At 35.0% G+C, this 21,760-nt stretch overlaps 1 protein-coding gene across 5 annotated transcripts in view; it reads right to left on the bottom strand.

The window, feature by feature from the left end:
* Positions 1-21,760, bottom strand: part of USP34 (ubiquitin specific peptidase 34) — a 251,988-nt gene that overhangs the window by 58,551 nt on the left and 171,677 nt on the right. For all 5 annotated transcript variants that reach the window (XR_011504013.1, XM_044772515.2, XM_070512047.1 and 2 more), the window contains exons 39-43: positions 20,725-20,829; positions 18,848-18,903; positions 18,629-18,749; positions 9,895-10,078; positions 9,284-9,444 (exon numbers count right to left, since the gene is read on the bottom strand). Coding sequence is in view for 4 of the 5 variants with exons in the window: in XM_044772515.2 (XP_044628450.1) it covers positions 9,284-9,444; positions 9,895-10,078; positions 18,629-18,749; positions 18,848-18,903; positions 20,725-20,829 (627 nt within the window). In the remaining variant the exon portion in view is untranslated. The remainder of the gene's footprint in view (positions 1-9,283; positions 9,445-9,894; positions 10,079-18,628; positions 18,750-18,847; positions 18,904-20,724; positions 20,830-21,760) is intronic.

Below are 21,760 nucleotides of genomic sequence, written 5' to 3'. Positions count from 1 at the left end.
ATGGTAGTAAATCAGACACTCTAGCAAAGAAATAATGTGCTTAACACTGTATCTGTTTTCATTCTTTTAGTTATATATAAGAAAACACACACACACATAGTCTATTCTTTCTTTAACAATTTTAGCACTTTAAAAATTGGCATATTTGGGGCTAGCCCCGTGGCTGAGTGGTTAAGTTTGCATGCTCCGCTGCAGGCAGCCCAGTGTTTTGTTGGTTCGAATCCTGGGCGTGGACATGGCACTGCTCATCAAACCACACTGAGGCAGCATCCCACATGCCACAACTAGAAGGACCCACAACGAAGAATATACAACTATGTACTGGGGGGCTTTGGGGAGAAAGTAAAAAAATAAAATCTTTAAAAAAAAAAAATTGGCATATTTTGTTCATTATATAAATACAGTCATCACTATTACATAAGGAAACCAAATAAAGAGATCTTTAAAAAATTGCTTTCCAGATGACTTATTTGGTGCAATGCTGATTTACAAGTTGGTGATTTTGCAAACATTTTAGGTGTGCAATGAAGTTGTTTCCCACAAATAAATCCATATATTAAAAAAATATATTAATAAATGACACCTCACCCTCATCTAGTCATCTTTTTATTTTTTCTAGAATAGTAGATCCTTAACACTGCAGAGGAAAACTGGCCGACATCTTTGAAAATCCTCTAAATATTCAAATATCATTAACTGAAATTCAGGAATCTGGCTAGACTCATTCACTAGAGACTCAGTCCTGGAAACCAGCATTACAGGAAAGTCCCATATTCATGCCAGGCAGTCATTAGATATATTCTATTTCATTCCAATATTAAAATAAATCTATGAAGCAAATATTATCCTCATTACAAATTACTACCTATCATAATTCTGAAGAAGCTCTGATAATCTCATGAAATAATAAGCCTCCCATATATTAGAAGTATACACTAGTTATTTGTGTTAATTTTATGGGAAGTACAGGTAATATGGCTCTTTTTTTCAAGAGCTAATAATCAAACTGCTGACATAAGATAAGGACAGAGAAATAGGGATCTATTCACCATATAGTTACTACAAAATTATATGATATTGGGCGGTGCAGCAGCCAGCCAGCCGCCTCTGACTCATGGTCTCCTGCTGTGGCCCAGAAGGGGCAAGGGAGACCAAGCGAGTCCGTGTGAGTGGGCGGTGGCAGGTTGGAGTCTCAGCAAGCCTGGTCCACGGTCCAGGGGGAAAATCCATGGTCCCATAGCAGCCACAGCAAAAGCCTCTGCGCAGCATTAGTGGAGAGGCCCCACCCGACAATCACAAGGCTGGAAGGCCCGGAGGCAGAAGTAGCACAGCTGGGTGAGCTAACCACAGACTGCAGTAGATAGCCATAGCTCTGCTGTGGCCCATAGTGGACAAGTGAGATCCTGTGGGCCCTGATGGTGACAGAGCTACGAATCTAGGTGAACCTGCTCCCGGCAGCAGTGAAAGCCAATAACACTGCTGCAGACCATAAGGAGGGAGCGTGTCTAGGTGGTGTGACAGTAGGCACCAGCAACCTGAGGCCCCTTGTGATTGTCCCCACAGCTGACAAGAGACCCCACAGGACCACTGTGACCATGAGGAGGGGCCCAGGTCTGGTTAGCAACAGCTGACAGGAATCCTGGTCAGTGCAGATTAAACAGTTGCTCCCCCCAACTCCAGTAGAAGCAAGTGGAAGCAGTAACTAAACTCTATCTCTATGCGGAGGCACAAATCCACGCCATCAAGCAGTATCAAAAAATATATTAAATCTCCAGAACAGAAGGAAAATGACAAGTACCCAGAAAACAATCCCAAAGACAATGAAATCTACAACCTCAATGACAATGAATTCAAAACAGCCATCATTAAAAAACTCAACGAGTTAAAAGAGAATATAGATTGACAACTCAACGAGTTCAGGGGCTGTGTCACAAAAGAGCTTGCTACCATAAAGAAGAACCAATCAGAAATACTGGAGATGAAGAACACAATGGAGGAGATTAAGAAAAATCTGGACTCTCTGAACAGTAGGGTTGATAATATAGAGGACAGAATTAGCAATCTGGAGGATAGGAATATAGAAATGCTGCAGACAGAGGAGAGAGAACTAAGATTAAAAAGAAATGAAGAAACTCTCTGAGAATTATCTGAATCAATTAGGAGATGCAACATAAGGATTATAGGTATCCCAGAGGGAGAAGAGAAGGAGAAGGGGGCAGAATGCCTGTTCAAAGAAATAATGGCTGAGAACTTTACAAACCTGGGGAGAGAGATGGAACTCCATGTGACAGAAGCTAATAGATCTCCAAATATTATCAATGTTAAAAGACGAACCCCAAGGCACATAGTAGGGAAGCCTGCAAAAGTCAACGACAAAGAGAAAGTCCTAAGGGCAGCCAGGCAGAAGAAAATAACCTACAAAGGAACCCCCATAAGGTTGTCAGCAGATTTATCAGCAGATACCTTACAGGCTAGAAGAAAGTGGAATGATATAGTCAAAACTGTGAAGGACAAAAACTTGCAGCCAAGAATACTCTATCCAGTGAAAATATCCTTCAAATACGATGGAGAAATAAAAACTGTCCCAGATAAACAAAAGTTAAGGGAGCTCATTGCCACAAGACCTCACCTAAAAGAAATGCTCAGGAAGTCCCTCATACCTGAAAAATCAAAAAAAGGAAAGGGGTTACAAAATCCAGAACACAGGAGATAAGTAGAAAGACAAAATCAGAAAGCTGCAGCTCTGCATCAGAACAGGTTAGCAAAAGTTAAGCATAACATTAAAGATAAAAGGAAGGGAAACACCAATATTCAAACCACATGGTAACCACTAAACAAATAACAAGAATAAAGATGCAAATTACAAATAAGAAGAAAGCCAACATAGAAATCTACCTACCTGAATTAGTAGTCCAAAAATCACGGGACGAGAAACAAAGGAAATGCAAGAGAACCGGAAAACAAATGATAAAATGGCAGCGGTAGACCCCCACATTTCAATAATCACTCTAAATGTAAATGGGTTGAACTCTCCAACCAAAAGATGCAGAGTGGCAGGATGGATTAAAGAAGAAGATCCAACAATGTGCTGCCTCCAGGAAACACACCTCAGCCCCAAAGACAAACACAGACTCAGAGTGAAGGGATGGAAAACGATACTCCAAGCTAATAATGAACATAAGAAGGCAGGTGTCGCCATACTTATATCAGACAAAGTAGACTTCAAAGCAAAACAGATAAACAAAGACAAAGAGGGGCAGTTTATAATGATAAAAGGGACACTCCACTAAGATGACATAACACTTATAAATATATATGCACCCAACACAGGAGCACCAAAATTTATAAAGCAACTATTAACAAAACTATAGGAGACATCAACAACAATACAATAACAGTAGGGGACCTCAACACCCCATTAACACCAATATCATCCAGACAGAAAGTCAAGAAGGAAATTATAGAATTAAATGAAAAATAAGACCAGATAGGCTTAATAGATATATATAGAACACTCTATCCAAAAACAGCAGGTTACACATTCTTCTCAAGTGCACATGGAACATTCTCAAAGATAGACCATATCTTGGGAAACAAAGCAAGCCTCAACAAATTCAAGAGGGTTGAAATAATATCAAGCATCTTTTCTGATCATAATGCTATGAAACTAGAAATTAACTACAATAATAAAGCTGGGAAAGGGGCAAAAATGTGGAGACTAAACAACATGCTACTGAACAAACCATGGATTACTGAAGAAATTAAAGAAGAAATCAAATATTATCTGGAGACAAATGACAATGAAAACACGCCATACCAACTCATTTGGGATGGAGCAATAGCATTCCTAAGAGGGAAATTCATTGCAATACAGGCTCACCTCAGTAAACAAGAAAAATCTCACATAAGCAATCTCAAACGACACCTAACAGAATTAGAAAAAGAACAATAAACAAAGCCCAAAGTCAGTAGAAAGAGGGAAATAATAAAAATTAGAGCAGAAATAAATGATATTGAAACAAAAAAGACAGCAGAAAGGATCAATGAAACGAAGAGTTGGTTCTTTGAAAACATTAACAAAATCGACAAACCCTTAGCCAGACTTACTAAGAAAAAAAGAGAGAAGACTCAAATAAATAAAATTAGAAATGAGAGAGGAGAAATCACAACGGATACCAAAGAAATACAAGGGATCATAAGAGAATACTATGAAAAACTATATGCCAACAAATTGAACGACCGAGAAAAAATGGATAAATTCCTATACTCTTACAACCTCCCCAAACTGAATCAGGGAGAAACAGAGAATCTGAATAGACCAATCACAAGTAAAGAAATAGAAACAGTAATCAAAAACCTCCCCAAAAATAAAAGCCCAGGACCAGACGGCTTCTCTGGAGAATTTTACCAAACATTCAAAGAAGATTTAATACCTATCCTTCTCAAACTATTCCAGAAAATTGAGGAAGATGGAGAACTCCCTAACACATTCTATGAAGCCAGCACCACCCTGATCCCCAAACCTGACAAGTTCAACACAAAGAAGGAAATCTACAGGCCAATATCACTGATGAACATAGACACAAAAATCCTCAACAAAATTCTGGCAAATCAAATACAGCAATACATAAAAAAGATTATACACTGTGATCAAGTGGGATTTATAACAGGGACACAGGGATGGTCCAACATCCGCAAGTCAATCAACGTGATACACCACATTAACAAAATGAGAATCAAAAACCACACGATCATCTCAATAGATGCAGAGAAAGCATTCGACAAGATCCAACACCCATTTATGATAAAAACCCTCAAGAAAATGCATATAGAAGGAAAGTACCTCAACATAATAAAGGCCATATATGACAAACCCCCAGCCAACATCATACTCAATGGACAAAAACTGAAACCCATCCCTCTGAGAACAGGAACAAGACAAGGATGTCCACTCTCACCACTCTTATTCAACATAGAACTGGAGGTTTTCACCAGAGCAATTCGGCAGGAAAAAAGAAATAAAAGGAGTCCAAATATACAATGAAGAAGTGAAACTCTCACTGTTTGCAGACGACATGATCTCATATATAGATAATGCCAAAGAATACAGAGGAAAACTACTAGAAATAATCAACAGCTACAGCAAAGTTGCAGGGTATAAGATCAACATACATAAATCAGTAGCATTTCTATACTCTAACAACGAACTAACAGAAAAAGAACTCAAGAACTCAATCCCATTCACAATTGCAACAAAAAGAATACAATACCTTAGAGTAAATTTAACCAAGGAAGTGAAAGACCTATACAACAAAAACTACAAGACTTTCCTGAAAGAAACTGATGATGACATAAAGAGATGAAAAGACATTCCATGCACGTGGACTGGAAGAATAAACATAGTTAAAATGTCCATACTACCTAAAGCAATCTACAGATTCAACACTATCCCAATCAGAATTCCAATGACATTCTTTACAGAATTAGAACAAAGAATCCTAAAATTCATATGGGGCAACAAAAGATCTCGAATTGCTAAAGCAATCCTGAGAAAAAAAAACAAAGCTGCAGGCATCACAATCCCTGACTTCAAAGCATACTACAAAGCTATAGTAATCAAAACAGCATGGTATTGGTACAAAAACAGGTGCACTGATCAATGGAATGGAATTGAAAGCCCAGAAATAAAACCACACATCTATGGACAGCTAATCTTCGACAAAGGAGCTGAGGGCCTACAATGGAGAAAAGAAAGTCTCTTCAACAAATGGTGCTGAGAAAACTGGACAGCCACATGTAAAAGAATGAAAATTGACCATTCTTTTTCACCATTCACAAAAATAAACTCAAAATGGATCAAAGACCTAAAGATTAGACCTGAAATAATAAGTCTTCTAGAAGAGAATATGGGCAGTACACTCTTTGACATCAGTATCAAAAGGATCTTTTCGGACACCATAACTCATCAGACGAGGGAAACAATAGAAAGAATAAACAAATGGGACTTCATCAGACTAAACAGCTTCTGCAAGGCAAGGGAAAACAGGATTGAAACAAAAAAACAACCCACTAGTTGGGAAAAAATATTTACAAGTTATTTATCCAACAAAGGGTTAATCTCCATAATATATAAAGAACTCACACAGCTCAACAACAAAAAATCAAACCACCCAATCAAAAAATGGGCAGGGGACATGAACAGACATTTCTCCAAAGAATATATATGATGGCCAATAGACACATGAAAAGATGCTCATCATCACTAATCATCAGGGAAATGCAAATCAAAACTACACTAAGATATCACCTTACACTTGTTAGAATGGTAAAAATAACCAAAACAAAAAGTGACACATGTTGGAGAGGTTGTGGAGAAAAAGGAACCCTCATACACTGTTGGTGGGAATGCAAACTGGTGCAGCCACTATGGAAAACAGTATGGAGATTTCTCAAAAAGTTAAAAATAGAAATACCCTATGACCCAGCCATCCCACTACTAGGTATCTATCCAATAAACTTAAAATCAGCAATTCCAAAAGTCCCATGCACCCCTATGTTCATCACAGCATTATTTACAATAGCCAAGATGTGGAAGCAACTTAAGTGTCCATCGCCTGATGATTGGATAAAGAAGATACGGTGTATATATATACAATGGAATACTACTCAGCCATAAAAAAGGATAAAATCGTCCCATTCATTCACAACAACATGGAAGGACCTTGACAGTATTATGTTAAGTGAAATAAGCCAGAAAGATAAAGACAAACTGTGTATGACTACATTCATAGGTGGAAGTTAAACCTATACACAAAGAGAACTGATGCGGGTTAGAAGGGAAAGAGGGGATGTTTGGGGGGAGGGCACAAAGGATGAAGTGGTGCACCTACAACATGACTAACAATAATGTACAAGTGAAATTTCACAAGGTTGTAAACTATCATAATCTTAATAAAAAGTTAAAAAAATTTATATATTAAGTGCAATAGGAATTGAATAAAAGAAATCAAGAAAACTGGCAAAAATAACTACAGTATATTCCTGGCACATGGGAAGCTTAATACTTCATGAGATAATGAGAACTGACAGATAAAATGATACTCTCCAGTATATAACAGACCTGATACATGCAACTTGTTAATAATTCAGAATGCAAAAATGGTCAGAAATAAAGACCTGGATTTATTTTTGTTACTGGAGAATGAAGTATTAGTTGACTACAGAACGGAAGTGACTGAATTCTTTAAAATCAAGTAAAACCAAGAATATTTTACTTACTGTGCAATTTCTAAATAAATATATACCTTACATATGTATGTATTTACTACCTAAAAGAATACATTTGCATACTCGTTAGGATAGCTATCATAAGAAAAAAACCAGACAATGACAAGTGTTGGCAAAGATGTGAAGAAACTTTGCAATGCCAGCAGGAATGTAAAATGGGAAACACTGTGGAAAAATGACACAGTGATTCTGCAAAAAACACAGAACTACTGCATGATCCAGCAATGCCACTTCTGGGTATATACATAAAAGAAGTGAAGGCAGGAACTTGAACGGATATTTGTACACTCATGTTCACAGCAGCATTATTCACAATAGGCAAAAGGTGTAAGCCAATTCAAGTGTCCACTGACAGATAAATGGAAAAACAAAATGCAGTATACACATAAAATGGAATATTATTCAGCTTAAAAAGGAAAGAAATTCTGATACATGCTACAAACATGGATGAACCTTGAAGACATGCTGAGTGAAATAAGCCAGTCACAAAAGGACTAATATTGTACGATTTCCCTTATCAGAGGTACCCGGAGTAGTCGAATTCAGAGAGACAGGAAGTAGAACAGTGGTTCCAGCAGGGTGTTTGGGGGAAGGGAATATGGGGAGATAAGTATTTAAAGGGTATAGAGCATCAGCAAGGAAGGTGAAAAAATTCTGCAAATTGATGGTGGTGATGGTTGCAACACGAATGTACTTAATATCACAGAACTGTACACTTATAAACGGTTAATATGGTAAATTTTAAGTTGTGTATATTTTACCACAATTAAAATACATGTAACTTTCTTTAATCTTTCTGTGAACATCAGAAAAGGGAATAATAAAAATGATTAATGTTTTCATGTAAATAATCAAGTGCCCATTTGACTAGAGTACTTTCTGAAGTCATGTCAAATTCTATTTTGTAAGAATTTTTTACAGAGACATATCTAAACTTAGTTTTTAACCAAAAATAGCATTTATGAGACTTACAATTAGCATATCTGATTATTCTTTCTGTTGCCACACACAAATTCCTGACAGTACTAATGGCTAGAAGGTGATGACTAATATGAAGAGAAACTACAAAGTATGGCCAAGCTATCAGACAGAAAATCACTGAAAACATGCTTCTTTGATAATAACTGCTTCTATAATAAAATCATGCAGATGGGGCCACCAAATTTAGTTACAAAAATTTCCATATGCTAAATGAAATCAATTATTCAACTATTTATAATCATAATCAGTCTCAGATGATACACTTAAAAACGTCAATATAACGTTTTTATATTATAAATTATAAATAAATTTATAAAGCCAAAAAACAAACCCACTTGAGTATACTGTAGATTGGAGACCTTGAAGCATAACTTAAACATATTAAGGATTCACTGAAGATAAATAAAGAGAATTGTGATACTTTGTTGGGGGGAAAAAGACAGGACATCAAGATGACATAATGGAGGAAAACAAAAACTCAAGTGCAAGCCTAAAGAAAGTTCCCCAAGAAATGATAAAAGCAGTGCAGAAGGTAAACTAAAAAACAGCCTATGGTAAAAAGGAATGAAAACTAGAAAGAACAAGTTAACAAAAATGATATGAAGCAGACCATATCCAAGCAAACTAGGCCCACAATCAAATTTACTTTAGGATAAATACAAAAGAAACAAGTTCACTTAATTCTGACACTATTTCCCTACTTTGTTTTAGGCTTTGCTTATTTTCTATGTAATTAAAATCTGTGTTTATACTTACTGAAAATGTCATGTTCATTGTATACACTAACTGTCTATATGCTATAACTGTGCTTTCCTTTGAGAAATAAAGACATTATATCACAATATTAGGAATAAAGTATTGAGATGTAAAAGTAATTAAAATATACATGAGTTATCTAGTCAAATTTTGTCGTTTTTTAATTCATAAATTATCTTCTCAAAATATTTCACTAAATTGAAACAAAGTTAAAAAACTTTGTATTACAGTATTAATTTTTAAAGTGAGGAAATTGTACCTTAGCAGTGAAGACAGCCTGTCTTGCTTCAGGTATCATATAAAGTTGCTGAATAGTAGATGCCAAGTAACAAGTAGCTCCAAGGTTGGTCAGGCCAACAAATCTACACTCAGCACGGACATCCTCATGAGGCCAGTAGTCCCATTTATAAGGTGCATGGGCTGCTGAAAAAAGATGGAGGGAAAGATTCCCCCCAAACAAACCATTAAACAATGCATTTTGCTTTTATTAACAGCCAATACCTCCATTACTACTTATTTAGTTAAAATATATAAAACATTCTACATGATAATTTTTAAAATTAGTAAGAACACCGTAAAACTAATTCACTTCCTAATAATTCAAGACTATCAAAACTTGATCTTACATGACACTAAATTATTTAACCAAAAAACGCCAAAGTATTTCAGATACCTATACAAAGTCCTTCACACCTGTTTTTTTCTAAGAGCCAAAAAAATCCAATGTTACTTTTTAACTTCAATAATGTCCTAGCAACAACAGTTTATAATGTTAGTGTGTGAACATGAATTCTCTCTCAATCATGCCCTCCAAAATCTCATTTCTACATACAAAATTTAAAAATACTAAAGAAAAAGAAGAACGCTTACACTGCATGTGTTGTGCCATAACCCAGTTGTGTATTAGCCTGTAGTTCTCAACAGATCCCTTTACCATCTCTACTAACAAATCATAAGCAGCAGCTCTTGAAGAATGCGATTTACACTTTGGCTGTTGTCTATCTTTCAGACTAGGCAACAAAAACAGGAGATTGAAGATATCTCTTAAAAATTCCTGGAAAAAAGAGGAAGATCAAGTATATTAGCTAAACTTGGCTATTAATTATATTCCAAATATAATGAAGAACTTAGAGTAAACTGGATTATATGACCATCTACAATTTACTAAAAGACTGTTTAAAAACTTAAAACAGCATCATACACCATCATCTGAAAGTCTTCCCAATGTTCATTTCTCTTAGAGAAAATGGTATTGGTGGGGATCACCTTTATTGTTCCTTCCCTCCTGATAGCTCTTTCTCACAGATTCCCAACTACAATGCTATTATTTTCTACCACATTAAGTGACCAAAATTTTTGGTAAGGACTCATTACTCCCTATTCTTGACTGCCTCTACATTTACTTAAGATTCTCCTTATTTCACTCTAATAATAATAGTAGCAGCAGCAGTAGCAGCAACAAAAGTAGCAACTTACTCATAATGAGCACTCACAAGTGGCAGATACTACTTAAGGCCCCAAAACAAAAAAGGTTAAGGTCTTTGCCTAGAGTCAGAGTTGGGATTTAAGACACCAAGCTCTTAACTTCTATACCAGTGAAGTTCAAACTGAGGGGAAAGGTATACTGTAGATGTACTTTTTCTTAAATTTGATCTGCCTGAGAAAGGGTCACCTTTCCCACTTGTTCCTTCTTAATTGGTCCTTTGTCACTTTACCAAAGAAAATTATCTCCCTCACCATCTGAAATATGAGTATGGTACATTGTTCTGGAGCACAAAAACCTCCTGAGGTACTGTGTAGAAAATAGATAATAAGACTGAGATTCTGCTATTAGACTGGAACGTGAGGGTGGGTTCCTAGCTGTCATCTGGAAAGTTGAATGGTAAACAGCTCCCTCCTCTAATATAAAACTTTCCCTAAGTGATAAAAGTGGCTCACTGTGCCTGGTGTATTTGGATTATGCTGAATATCTGCTTACCATCTGGGAGTCTGGAATTTCTGTAACTGTGGTCAGTTATGCAAGTACTATGTGCCTACCTGACCCACCCCCTGATAAAAACCCTGGACTCCTAGGCTCAAAAGAAATTCCCTGTGTAGACAACACCTCACACATGTTGTCACACTCACTACTGGGGGAATTAAGCACATCCTGTGCAACTACGTTGGGAGAGGATTCTTAGAAGTGTGTACTTGGTTTCCACCGGACTTGGTCCTATGCCCTCTTCTTCTTTTACTGATTTCATTTTGTATCATTCTGCTGTAATAAATCTTAGCCATGAGACAACTACATGCCGAGTCCTATGAGTCCTTCTAGGGAATCAGTGAATCTGGCAGTGGTCTTGGGAACCTCTGACACAGGCACCAAATAAGGAATAATTTAAAATATTTCCCCATTGATGACCTCATCTCTTCCATCTCACTATTGTCAAAGAAAGCATAATGCATAACTCCTGACTTAACAAAGGAAAGTAAGTTTGGCTAAGAAATATACAAAGTGAATAAGGGCTCATTTCATATAGTTGACAGACTGATGATAAGATTATATCTTGTCTATCTTAGAATTCAGAGGTAAGACAACCGTCTCAGAGACAGAAAGTCACATATTTACTTGAACTGGAAAAATAAAGTCAAACTCACTCAAACAGAAACAGAATTGGCTAATGGGAGTTTAACAATGAACTATTTTTGCCAATCAGTTTGGATGTACAAACTGAATGAGCTAAATATCTGTTACTCCAAAGTTTTGACAAAATATATTTGAAAGCTGTGGTAAGATAAAAGCATTGTATCAGAAATACTAGGTTGATAAAAGCATATTGAAATGAACACTATCTTTATTTTCCTTACTCTTTTACCAGGAAACCAGGTGTCTCTAAGTGAAAGAGTAACATATATTAACATATTCATTTGATATGTAATGGCAAAGCCATTTTGGTATTTTTCACAGAAAGAAGAACCTCAAACTGCTACCTGAGAGAATATTAAAATCAGTTTTATGATGAGACCCCACAGCGTGATTTTTGACAGGTAATTCAGAAGAAATTCAAACAATTAATATGTTAAAACAAAACTCCTGGGCCCAGCCCTGTGGCCGAGTGGTTAAGTTTGTACGCTGTGCTTCGGGGGCCCAGGGTTTCACTGGTTCGGATCCTGGGCGCAGACATGGCACCGCTCGTCACGCCATGCTGGGGCAGCGTCCCACACAGCACAACCAGAGGAACTCACAACTAGAATCTACAACTATGTACAGGGGGGGCTTTGAGGAGAAGAATTAAAAAAAAAAGGAAATTGGCAACAGTTGTTAGCTCAGGAGTCAATCTTTAAACAAACAAACAAAACCCACAATACTCCTTCCATTCCCATTGTAAACCTTATGTGAACACAGTTTACATTTCCATTATGTAAACAAGATTTCTCAGAGTTTACATCTAAAAAAATATAAAGTAGGAAGAGAGTGAACATGTGATCATTCTAGCTTAATATCCATCTACAACTATATAAATTAATTTAAAAAACCCACCCTTGTGAATGCATATATTTTCAATAAAATGTCATTTTTAATGTCTCATACTTATTTGGAAAAATTTAAAGTATACTTATGTTGCTTTGATTGCCCATGTCCAGTAAATGTAATATAATGATAAATACAGAAGAAATTTAAGACAATACTGTGAGGTCACAGGAAAAAAAATATTTTTATCAATTTCAACAATTCCATAAAAATTATATCCTTTAAAAACATTTAAATTTGAAAACCCTAGACATTTTTTAAAATTAAGAAATCTGGGGACTGGACCAGTGGCATGGTAGTTAAGTTCACGCACTCTGCTTGGGTAGCCTCAGGTTTGCAGGTTCGGATCCTGGGCACAGACGTAGCATCAGTTGTCAAGCCATGCTGTGGCAGCATCCCACATAAAACAGAGGAAGACTGGCATAGATGTTAGCACAGCAACCATCTTCCTCAGGCAAAAGGAGGAAGATTGGCAACAGATGTTAGTTCAGGGCCAATCCTCCTCACCAAAAAAAACCCCAAAAATTCTGTAAGAGGACACTTAGTTTTTTCAAGATTCTTTAAAGACTATGTGAACAAAGAAAGTTCGAAGACCACTGAACTGTGCTGGCTCTCAATCTTGTTACCAGATTTATTTTGCCAAAAAGCATGTTCCTGGTGTTATTTGACTGATCAAAAACTTCAAAGGCCCCTTTTTTAAATTACAAAAGTAATGCTTTTGCTTTCTTGTACATATAAAAATAATTTCCTGTGACTACAACAGATGACCACCTAGTTTCCCAAAGTTACCTCCTACACTTCCTCAAACTCAAGCCAAACTGAACTAACCACTCAATTTCCTGCATATACCCAGGTTTCCTACGACTTACTTTTTCTCATCTTCTTTTCCATGACTTAAATGTTTCCTTTACATTTCTACTTAAGAAAACTTTATCCTGTATTACAAAAGCTCTATCTTCTTCAAAGCCTTTCCTAATCTGATCGTCCATATCCCTGATAGAATTCCCTTTAATAGCTATTATTTTTACCATGATTTACAAATATCATCAGCAGCCATTATTTGTGAGGGTACACACAAATTTTGCATAAGGCAGGTTTCTCAATCTGCTGAACAAATGAACCATTAGATTGTCAGTTCTTAAGAGTCTGGACTGAGTCTTCTTAATCATCCATTTGCTTAACATATATTTGCTAGATACTATACAAGGTAGGGGAGAGAAGAATGAGATTTATATTTTTAAAGGGGAATTATAAGAAGAGAGCAAGGAGAAGAAGGGAGGACGAGGAAGGGGAGAAGAGGAAGAGAAGAAAGAGAAGCAGTAGCAGTGGTGGTGGTGGTGACAGAGACCATACAAGGCCTGCAAAGCCTAAAATACTGACTATAAAGCTCTTTACAGAAACCAGGAGTTTACTGGCTCCTGAACTAAACGTAAACTCTAGGTGAAAATTTTAAATAATAAAGTAAAATCACTGAACTAGAAAAGGCATTTTAACTATCTTGGAGATAAGAAAGACTTCTTAATATTACACCACAACGAAATGCCTTAAACACCTCCACTGGATATCTAATTGACATTTCATATTTAACATGTCCAAAACAGAACTCCTGATTTTGACACCCTCACCCTTCTCCAACCTCATCTATCCTGAATTTTTCCTTGGTAAATGGCAATATCATTCACTTAAGTTTCTCAGGCTTAAAAATTGAAGAGTTGTCCTTAATTTCTCTCTCTCCTACCTCACAATCTTACCCAAATTTAAGTCTTTTGAGCTCTATCTTCAATAAACATTCCAAATCCAACCATTTTTCATCATCACCCTTCTCTAGAATGACTGCAAAACTTCCTAACTGGACCCCAGATCTACACTCTTGCCCTCCTAGTTCTTTACATAGAGTCTGGATCTCCACCTAGAGCATGAGTCAAGCTTTTAAAATGTTAATTCAGACCACTTATCTCTACTGTACAAAAGCTAAAGGTTTCCCACCTCAGCAAAAACCAGTGCGAAACTATAATTTTGACTACATAAACATTAAAACCTTCTCAGTAAACAACTGTTAATAAACAACAAAAACAACTGTTATTTAACATTGTTCTTTCACTTGTCTAATTTTGTCTAGAACCTCCAGAACAAAGACAGGCAAGGCTTAAAAATCAAGAAGTAAAATAATTACTTGCAGATGATAAACTAAAACAAATGGAAAATCAGACAATACTGAAGAGAAAAGCAAAGATACTTGAAAAAATCTACAAACAATAAGTGGCTATAAGATGGTCTGCAGCAAATTCATACACAAAAATTCTTACTATATATAAACAACTAGTTAGAAAACATAATTGAAGATTCCATTTACGATACCTACAAAGATAAAATTCCTAGGAATAACCTTATTAAGAAATGCTTAAAATTCAAATTTTAAATGAAAACATTAATGAAGAACACAAAAAGACTAGTCTTATAAATAAGAAAATAAATCCTGTTCTTGCAGAGGCAAATTCAATATAATGTCACTTTTTCTACAAGAATCCATAAAACTTAACACAACTCCAATAAAAAAAAGTAACAGAATTTTAATTTTTGAAAGACTGAAACAAACTGATTCTAAAGTTCATGTGGAAAAAAAAACAGCCAGGAAAATTCTGAAAAGGAGTAATAATGAAGATGGAACATCTCTACTAGATACTAACACCTGTAAATCTACATAATTAGGGTATGATACTGGTGAATGAACAGATTAGGAGAGTGGAACGGAAAGTCCAGAAATAAATCTAAGTACACATGGCAATTTAGAATATGATAAAGGAGTTATTTCTAATCAGTGCGTAAAAAATAAGCTAGCCAGTTATTAGGACAACTTGGCTAACTATCCGAAAAAGAAAGATATCTCCCCATTTCATTCTTTTCACCTCAGTAAGTTCCTTACAGAAGAAACTTAAATGTAAGAAATAAAATTATGAAAGTATGAAAAAACAATATGAGTTTTTAAAGTGTAACAGAAAAGCCAGAAGCTATAAAGGATTAGTAAATCTGATTACATGAAAATAAAAACTTCTGCTTAGAAAAAAAGCACAAAGTCAAGAGACAAACAGACAAAAACTACTTGCAAGTCACATTACAAAGGGATAATTTCCTTTACATAAGAAATTCTACCAATGAGTAAGAAAAGAACCAATTACATACATAATAGGACAATGAGGAAAGGATTTGAGCAAGTCAGAGAAAAGAGAACAAATAAATGGCTTGTTTCAAACACATGTAAAGAAGCTCAACCTTAGCCATAATTACAAAAAATAAAACTAAGAGAATCTTTTCCACCTACCAGACTGGCAGAAATTAAGTATTTGATAATACACTGGGTTGGTAGGAAAGTGGGGAAATAGACACCCGCTCACATACATTCTAAGTGGGACCATAAAGAGACTCAGCCTCCATAGAGGGCAATGTGGTTATGTTGACCAAAATCATAAAAGTACATACCCCATCAACCAGCAATTCTACTTCTAGAATTTTTTCCTACAGATTTCCTAAATGATGGATGTATAAACATCTTCACTGCAACATCACTTGTAACAGTATAAGACAATGTTCATCACTAGGAAGCTAGTTAGATATTACATATATCTAGAAAAAGAATATTACACAGTTGTTAAAACAAATGAATTAAACTCTGTATATAGTGATATGGAGAATCTCTAAGAAGGTAAAAAAAGCAAACTACAGAACGGTGTGTTTAAGGTTTTAACATCTGTATACAGTATTGTTTAGTGGTTAAGAATTTAGCCAAGTGAAGAATCTGAGTGACCTCAGTGAGGCCAATTGCTTTACCTGTCTATGCCTTAGTTTCATCACCTGTCAAAATGGGGTCTAATAACAACAGCTACCCTATAAGGGTTCAAAAACTTTGCCTAAGATAATTATTTGTAAAAAATCAGTAAACAAAAGAGAGGGGAAAAAAAACAGTGGTCTTAAAAAATATGAATAATCAAGAGAAATAATACTTCCGGAAATATTTCCTGCACTTATGACAGAGAAAGAGTTGATATTTTCAAAATACAAAACTTTACAAATAAATAGAAGAAAAATGACAGAAGAATGCACACAGATCATGAACAGAAAAATCACAAGTTAATGCAAATGGGCAATACATAAATGAAAAGACACTCATATTCAACAATAACTGAAGAAATAAAACTAAAACAATAGTGAGATTGGCAAAGATTTAAGAGTCATGTAAGGAACGTGGATGTCTGAGAAACTGGCATTCTCACCTAGTGCGGTTGGAAGTATAAACTTACATTACCTTTTGTAAACTGATGTATTCTGACTAAAATGAATCAAATTTACTTTTAATAATTTATATGAATATATAATGGGACAGGTGTGCAAAGATGTTCCTCACAGTCTTTAACTAGTGACAACACAAATGTCAATAAAGATTAAATTATTTCCTTATTTATGTGTTCGAGTTTTTAAATGTATTTTCTCTTTCTTTAACGTATTTTTTCAAATGAAGAAAGCATATCACAGAATGGTATTTACATAATAGAAATTATACATTTGTGTATTTAATATATGCACAGAAAGTCCTGGAAGGCCATCACCAAAGTATCATGGGAAATCAAATCAAACTATATGGGAATCTTCTCTTTGCACTAAAAATTTCTTTCTTTCTTTACAATGATATGTTATAAGAAAAGTAAATTAATATATTTATATTTTGGAATGAAAATTATAGAGTTGGCCCTCCATATCTATGGGTTCTGCATTCATGGATTCAACCAACCACACATCAAAAGGCTTACGATGGGTGCATCTGTACTGAACGTGTAAACTTTTTTCTCTGTCATTAATTCTTTGAACAATATAGTGTAACAACTATTTACAGAGCATTTACATTGCATTAGGTATAACAGATAATCTAGAAATGATTTAAAGTATATGGGAGGATGTGTCTAGGTTATATTTACACTATACCGTTTTATGTAAGGGACTTAAGTATCTACAGATTGGTCCTGGAACCAATCCCCTGAGGATATCGAGGGATAACTGTATATTGGTTTATATATAACATAAAATTTCAACCAGCAAGACTATAAATCAATCAAATTATTCCCAGTGAGTGTAATGGAAAAATTTAAAAAGCACCTAGAAGAAATAGCACAAGAAGTGGCCTCACAGAATACAGGAAATAGCACAAATTTAAGATAGATTAAGACTGTCACCTTAAGTTTATCTCAAGAATCCCTTAGTCTATGCTCATGGAAACAATCTTCCATCCTTTTGGTTATTCCTGTGTTTCCTAACAAAATCAGTAACCTCAAGAAAACAATGCTCCAAACCAGAAATAACTCTCAATGCAGGCAATGACAAAATAGGCAATGACAAAACTGCCAATGACAAGGTGATTAACTTAATGTAAAGAGTAATCAGACATTCACTGGTCTAGAGTCATTAGGTGTATCCAACATTCAATAACAGATTTTATGTCAAATGGGTCTTTAAAATATGAAACCAGTAAGATAGGTACTCTATAACGACTACTTACTAATTCCATTGTTATAAATTCAGATAATTCAAAATGTTCAACCCTAGGGGCTGGCCCCGTGGCATGGTAGTTAAGTTCAGCAGGCTCTGCTTTGGCGGCCCAGGTTCAGTTCCCAGGCATGGACCTATACCACTCATTGGTGGCCACGCTGTGGTGGCAACCCATGAACAAAACAGAGGAAGACTGATGTTAGCTCAGGGCAAATCTTTCTCAAGCAAAAGAAAAAAAGGAAGACTGGGGATGGATGTTAGCTCAGGATGAATCTTCCTCAGCAAAAAAACAAAAACAATCCTACTGTTTCAATCAAACTGTACCATTAGAAGTTGCCTTTCTATATACAGTCATAGGAATTGTTTCTGCATTCTAAAAACAAGCCTAAGATTCATATTTTAAGGGTTCATTTTATTCAAAGTTCAGTTTTCCTGACAGCAATAAACTTCTACCAGACTTTACGCTTCCACATGTTTAAGGAAATTTAACATATGCAACAACAACAACAAAAGTTTCAATCATATTCTATATAGACATTTGGATGTCTTAATACCTACCTGCCCTTCCCTTGAAAATTTAAAGGGTGGTTTGTGTTTGATAACACTAGTTGCGAGCCTTAGGAGTCCCGTAAGCCCATCATCTTCTATATTACCATCTTGATGATCAAGGATCTCTCTGCTACAAAAAAGAATGCAAGCAAGACAAGATAGTTCACATAATTACGTTGTTTTATCTTTCCTCAGCAATATAACTGTGAATTTCATATCAACCGTTACCTTCGAATACAGTCAGCCAAATGTCGTGCCAAAGCATCTAAGTCGAGGAGTGTTGTCTTAATACAAAGAGAAAATACAAATTAGAAGTATAAATTTTTAGTAGTTCCGAGATCATTTAAAAAAATCCTTTCCCTATAAGTGACAAGAATTTGGTTCTCGAAAATTCATTAATGTAACAATTAAATTATAAACAACAAAGCTGGGGACATCACCAAGATGGCAGACTGAGTAGTCTTCTTTGTCTCTTCCCCTTCGAATCTACACTAATTGGACATTCATCGGTTAACAAAGGATATCCATATAGCATCTCAGGATGCCTGAGAGACTTGTGCTGCTATACATCGGAAGGTGGACGGACTTCCCCCCGGGAGGAGGAGGAGATAGGTGGAATCATAAATAACAAAGCTATTCTTTAATTATACATGACGTCAATTAATAAAATCATAAAATCATAGTTGTAAACACATCATTGATAGTCCTTCAAAAAAAAATCAATGGAATATTGGTAATAAATATGATAGTCACAGTAATATATGAAGAAGACACTCGGTTTGTTGTTTTATTTATTCTGTAACAATTTTACTGAGATGTAACTCACATAGCATACAATTCACCTGCTAAGGTTTATTTTTAACACCACTTTTAAACCAGGCTTTAATAATAAATGTACAGTTAATTTCAGAAGGCTTTACTTCTCATTATAACTGAACAACAAAATTAAAACAGATTTTTTGGGGCTGGCCCCGTGGCCGAGTGGTTAAGTTCACGCGCTCCGCTGCAGGTGGCCCAGTATTTCGTTGGTTCGAATCCTGGGTGCGGACATGACACTGCTCATCAAACCACGCTGAGGCAGCGTCCCACATGCCACAACTAGAAGGACCCACAACAAAGAATATACAACTATGTACCGGCTTTGGGGAGAAAAAGGAAAAAAATAAAATCTTAAAAAAAAAATTAAAACAGATTTTCATAAAGGAAAATTACTTTGGCAAGCAAGATATATTAGATTCCCCCAGGTTTAAAAAAAAAAAAAAAAGAAAGTCAATGTTTATCTGGCATCAATATTTTATGAATAATCATCAAGTAAACTAAAACATGTTCAATATTAATTTTTACAATTATTTATCAAATGAATAGTAAAATACTTTATGAATTAAGATGTAAACTATTTCTTAAAAGTAGAAAGTTCAAATACTACTGAATTTTTAAAATGCAAAGTATATATACTGCACTTTGAAATACATGAAAGAAAACTGAGAGGAAATGCTTCCTAAATATTTAAATGTATCTTCTTAAAGTGTCTCTCATTTTTTTCTGAGATTACTTAAATTCACTTTAGCTTACTAAATTTATAAAGGAGAAAAAAGACGAAAGTTTTTATATGGCAACTTTGTCTTTAAAGTCAACTTGTTTTAAAAATTTCTTTGTTTGGATGAAAATATCATCTTAGTTTTGTATAAAAAAATTAGTAGATCAGCAAACTGACAGTGTTTCTTTAGCTTAAAATAACTTCTCTTTTAATTGCAATTTTATTGTACATATTCAGAACTCCAAATCCACATGCTATTATAGAAAGCCATATATTTAAACCTGAAGTCTACATTTAACATTCCAAAAAGATTTTATATCCACAAATCTTATTCAGAAGAGAAAGGAAACTACTTATAGGTAGCAGATGAAGACATTTCAACTAAGGTCAAAGTAAAAAGAATTAGCATAGAACAGAAAGGTACAAATACAGTAGAAAAATTATGACATTTTCAGCTCATTACAGATTGATAAAAATGCCCTTGATAATAAGGACCTATAAAGTCATGATCACACACATGCTAAATTCATCAGTATCAACAAGTTAATGTATAATTTCCTGAACATACCTGACTAGCATCCTTTATATGTATGTTGTCAACTAATTTGCACAACAACCAAAAATACTCTTTACATCCAGGTTTTAACATTGGTTCTTCTTCATAATCATCAATCTATTAAAAAAAATTTTAAACTTTGTGAAAACATTTTAAAAAGGGAAATAACTTAAAATTACAATACATTTAAGAAACTACAGACTTTAAGAAAAAATTAAATCCCTATACAAACTAAACAGTATTCAAAATTTAACAAAAGATGGAGACAACACTACCGGTTTCTGTAAAATTAGAGTAACTAGTACATAAGTGAATAATACGAGAATTCCCAGGAAAACATTACTCTCAAATTACTTATAACCTACTTGGAAAAGATATGAATCACATACAATGCTAAATAATGTGATACAAACTAAGAATTCAATGAACGTGTGTAAACAAAAGAAACCTATAGAATATGAGTATATATAAATCTGCCCACATGCAATGGTCTGTTATAGTTTTGAAATCTGAAAAATAAAGAACACATATTTCTTACAAAGTCGATGATAGGTAAATATGGAGAAGGAAAACGTAAATCCTACAATACATCATATTTCTGGGGTTAGTAAAATTTACTTAATGGCTCTGGATTTATTATGTGGTAAAAGGGTTTTTACAAGGCTAATACATACACTGGAGCAAGGAAGGGAACTAAAAATTCAGAATACAGTAGTCCCCCTTCTCTATGACTCAACTTTCTGCAGTCAACCATGGTTGGAATTATAAAATGGAAAATTCCAGAAATACACAATTCATAAGTCTTAAACTGCGTGCCATTCTGCATGATAAAATCTCGTGCCGACATCCTCCATGCCCACCCAGGATACAAGTCATCCCTTTTAGTATATTCATGCTGTGTACACTACCCAGCCATTAGTTACTTAGTAGCCTTCTCAGTTATCAGTATATCATTATGGTATATTGTCATAACTGTTCTATTTTATTATTAGATATTATTGTTAGTCTGTTACTCTGCCTAATTTATAAATTAAACTTTATCATAGGT

The sequence above is a fragment of the Equus asinus genome, chromosome 6, assembly GCF_041296235.1.
Source record: "Equus asinus isolate D_3611 breed Donkey chromosome 6, EquAss-T2T_v2, whole genome shotgun sequence".
Taxonomy (NCBI): Eukaryota; Metazoa; Chordata; class Mammalia; order Perissodactyla; family Equidae; genus Equus; species Equus asinus.
The sequence above is the reverse complement of the archived record's forward strand: the minus strand, read 5'-3'. Positions and strand labels throughout refer to the sequence as shown.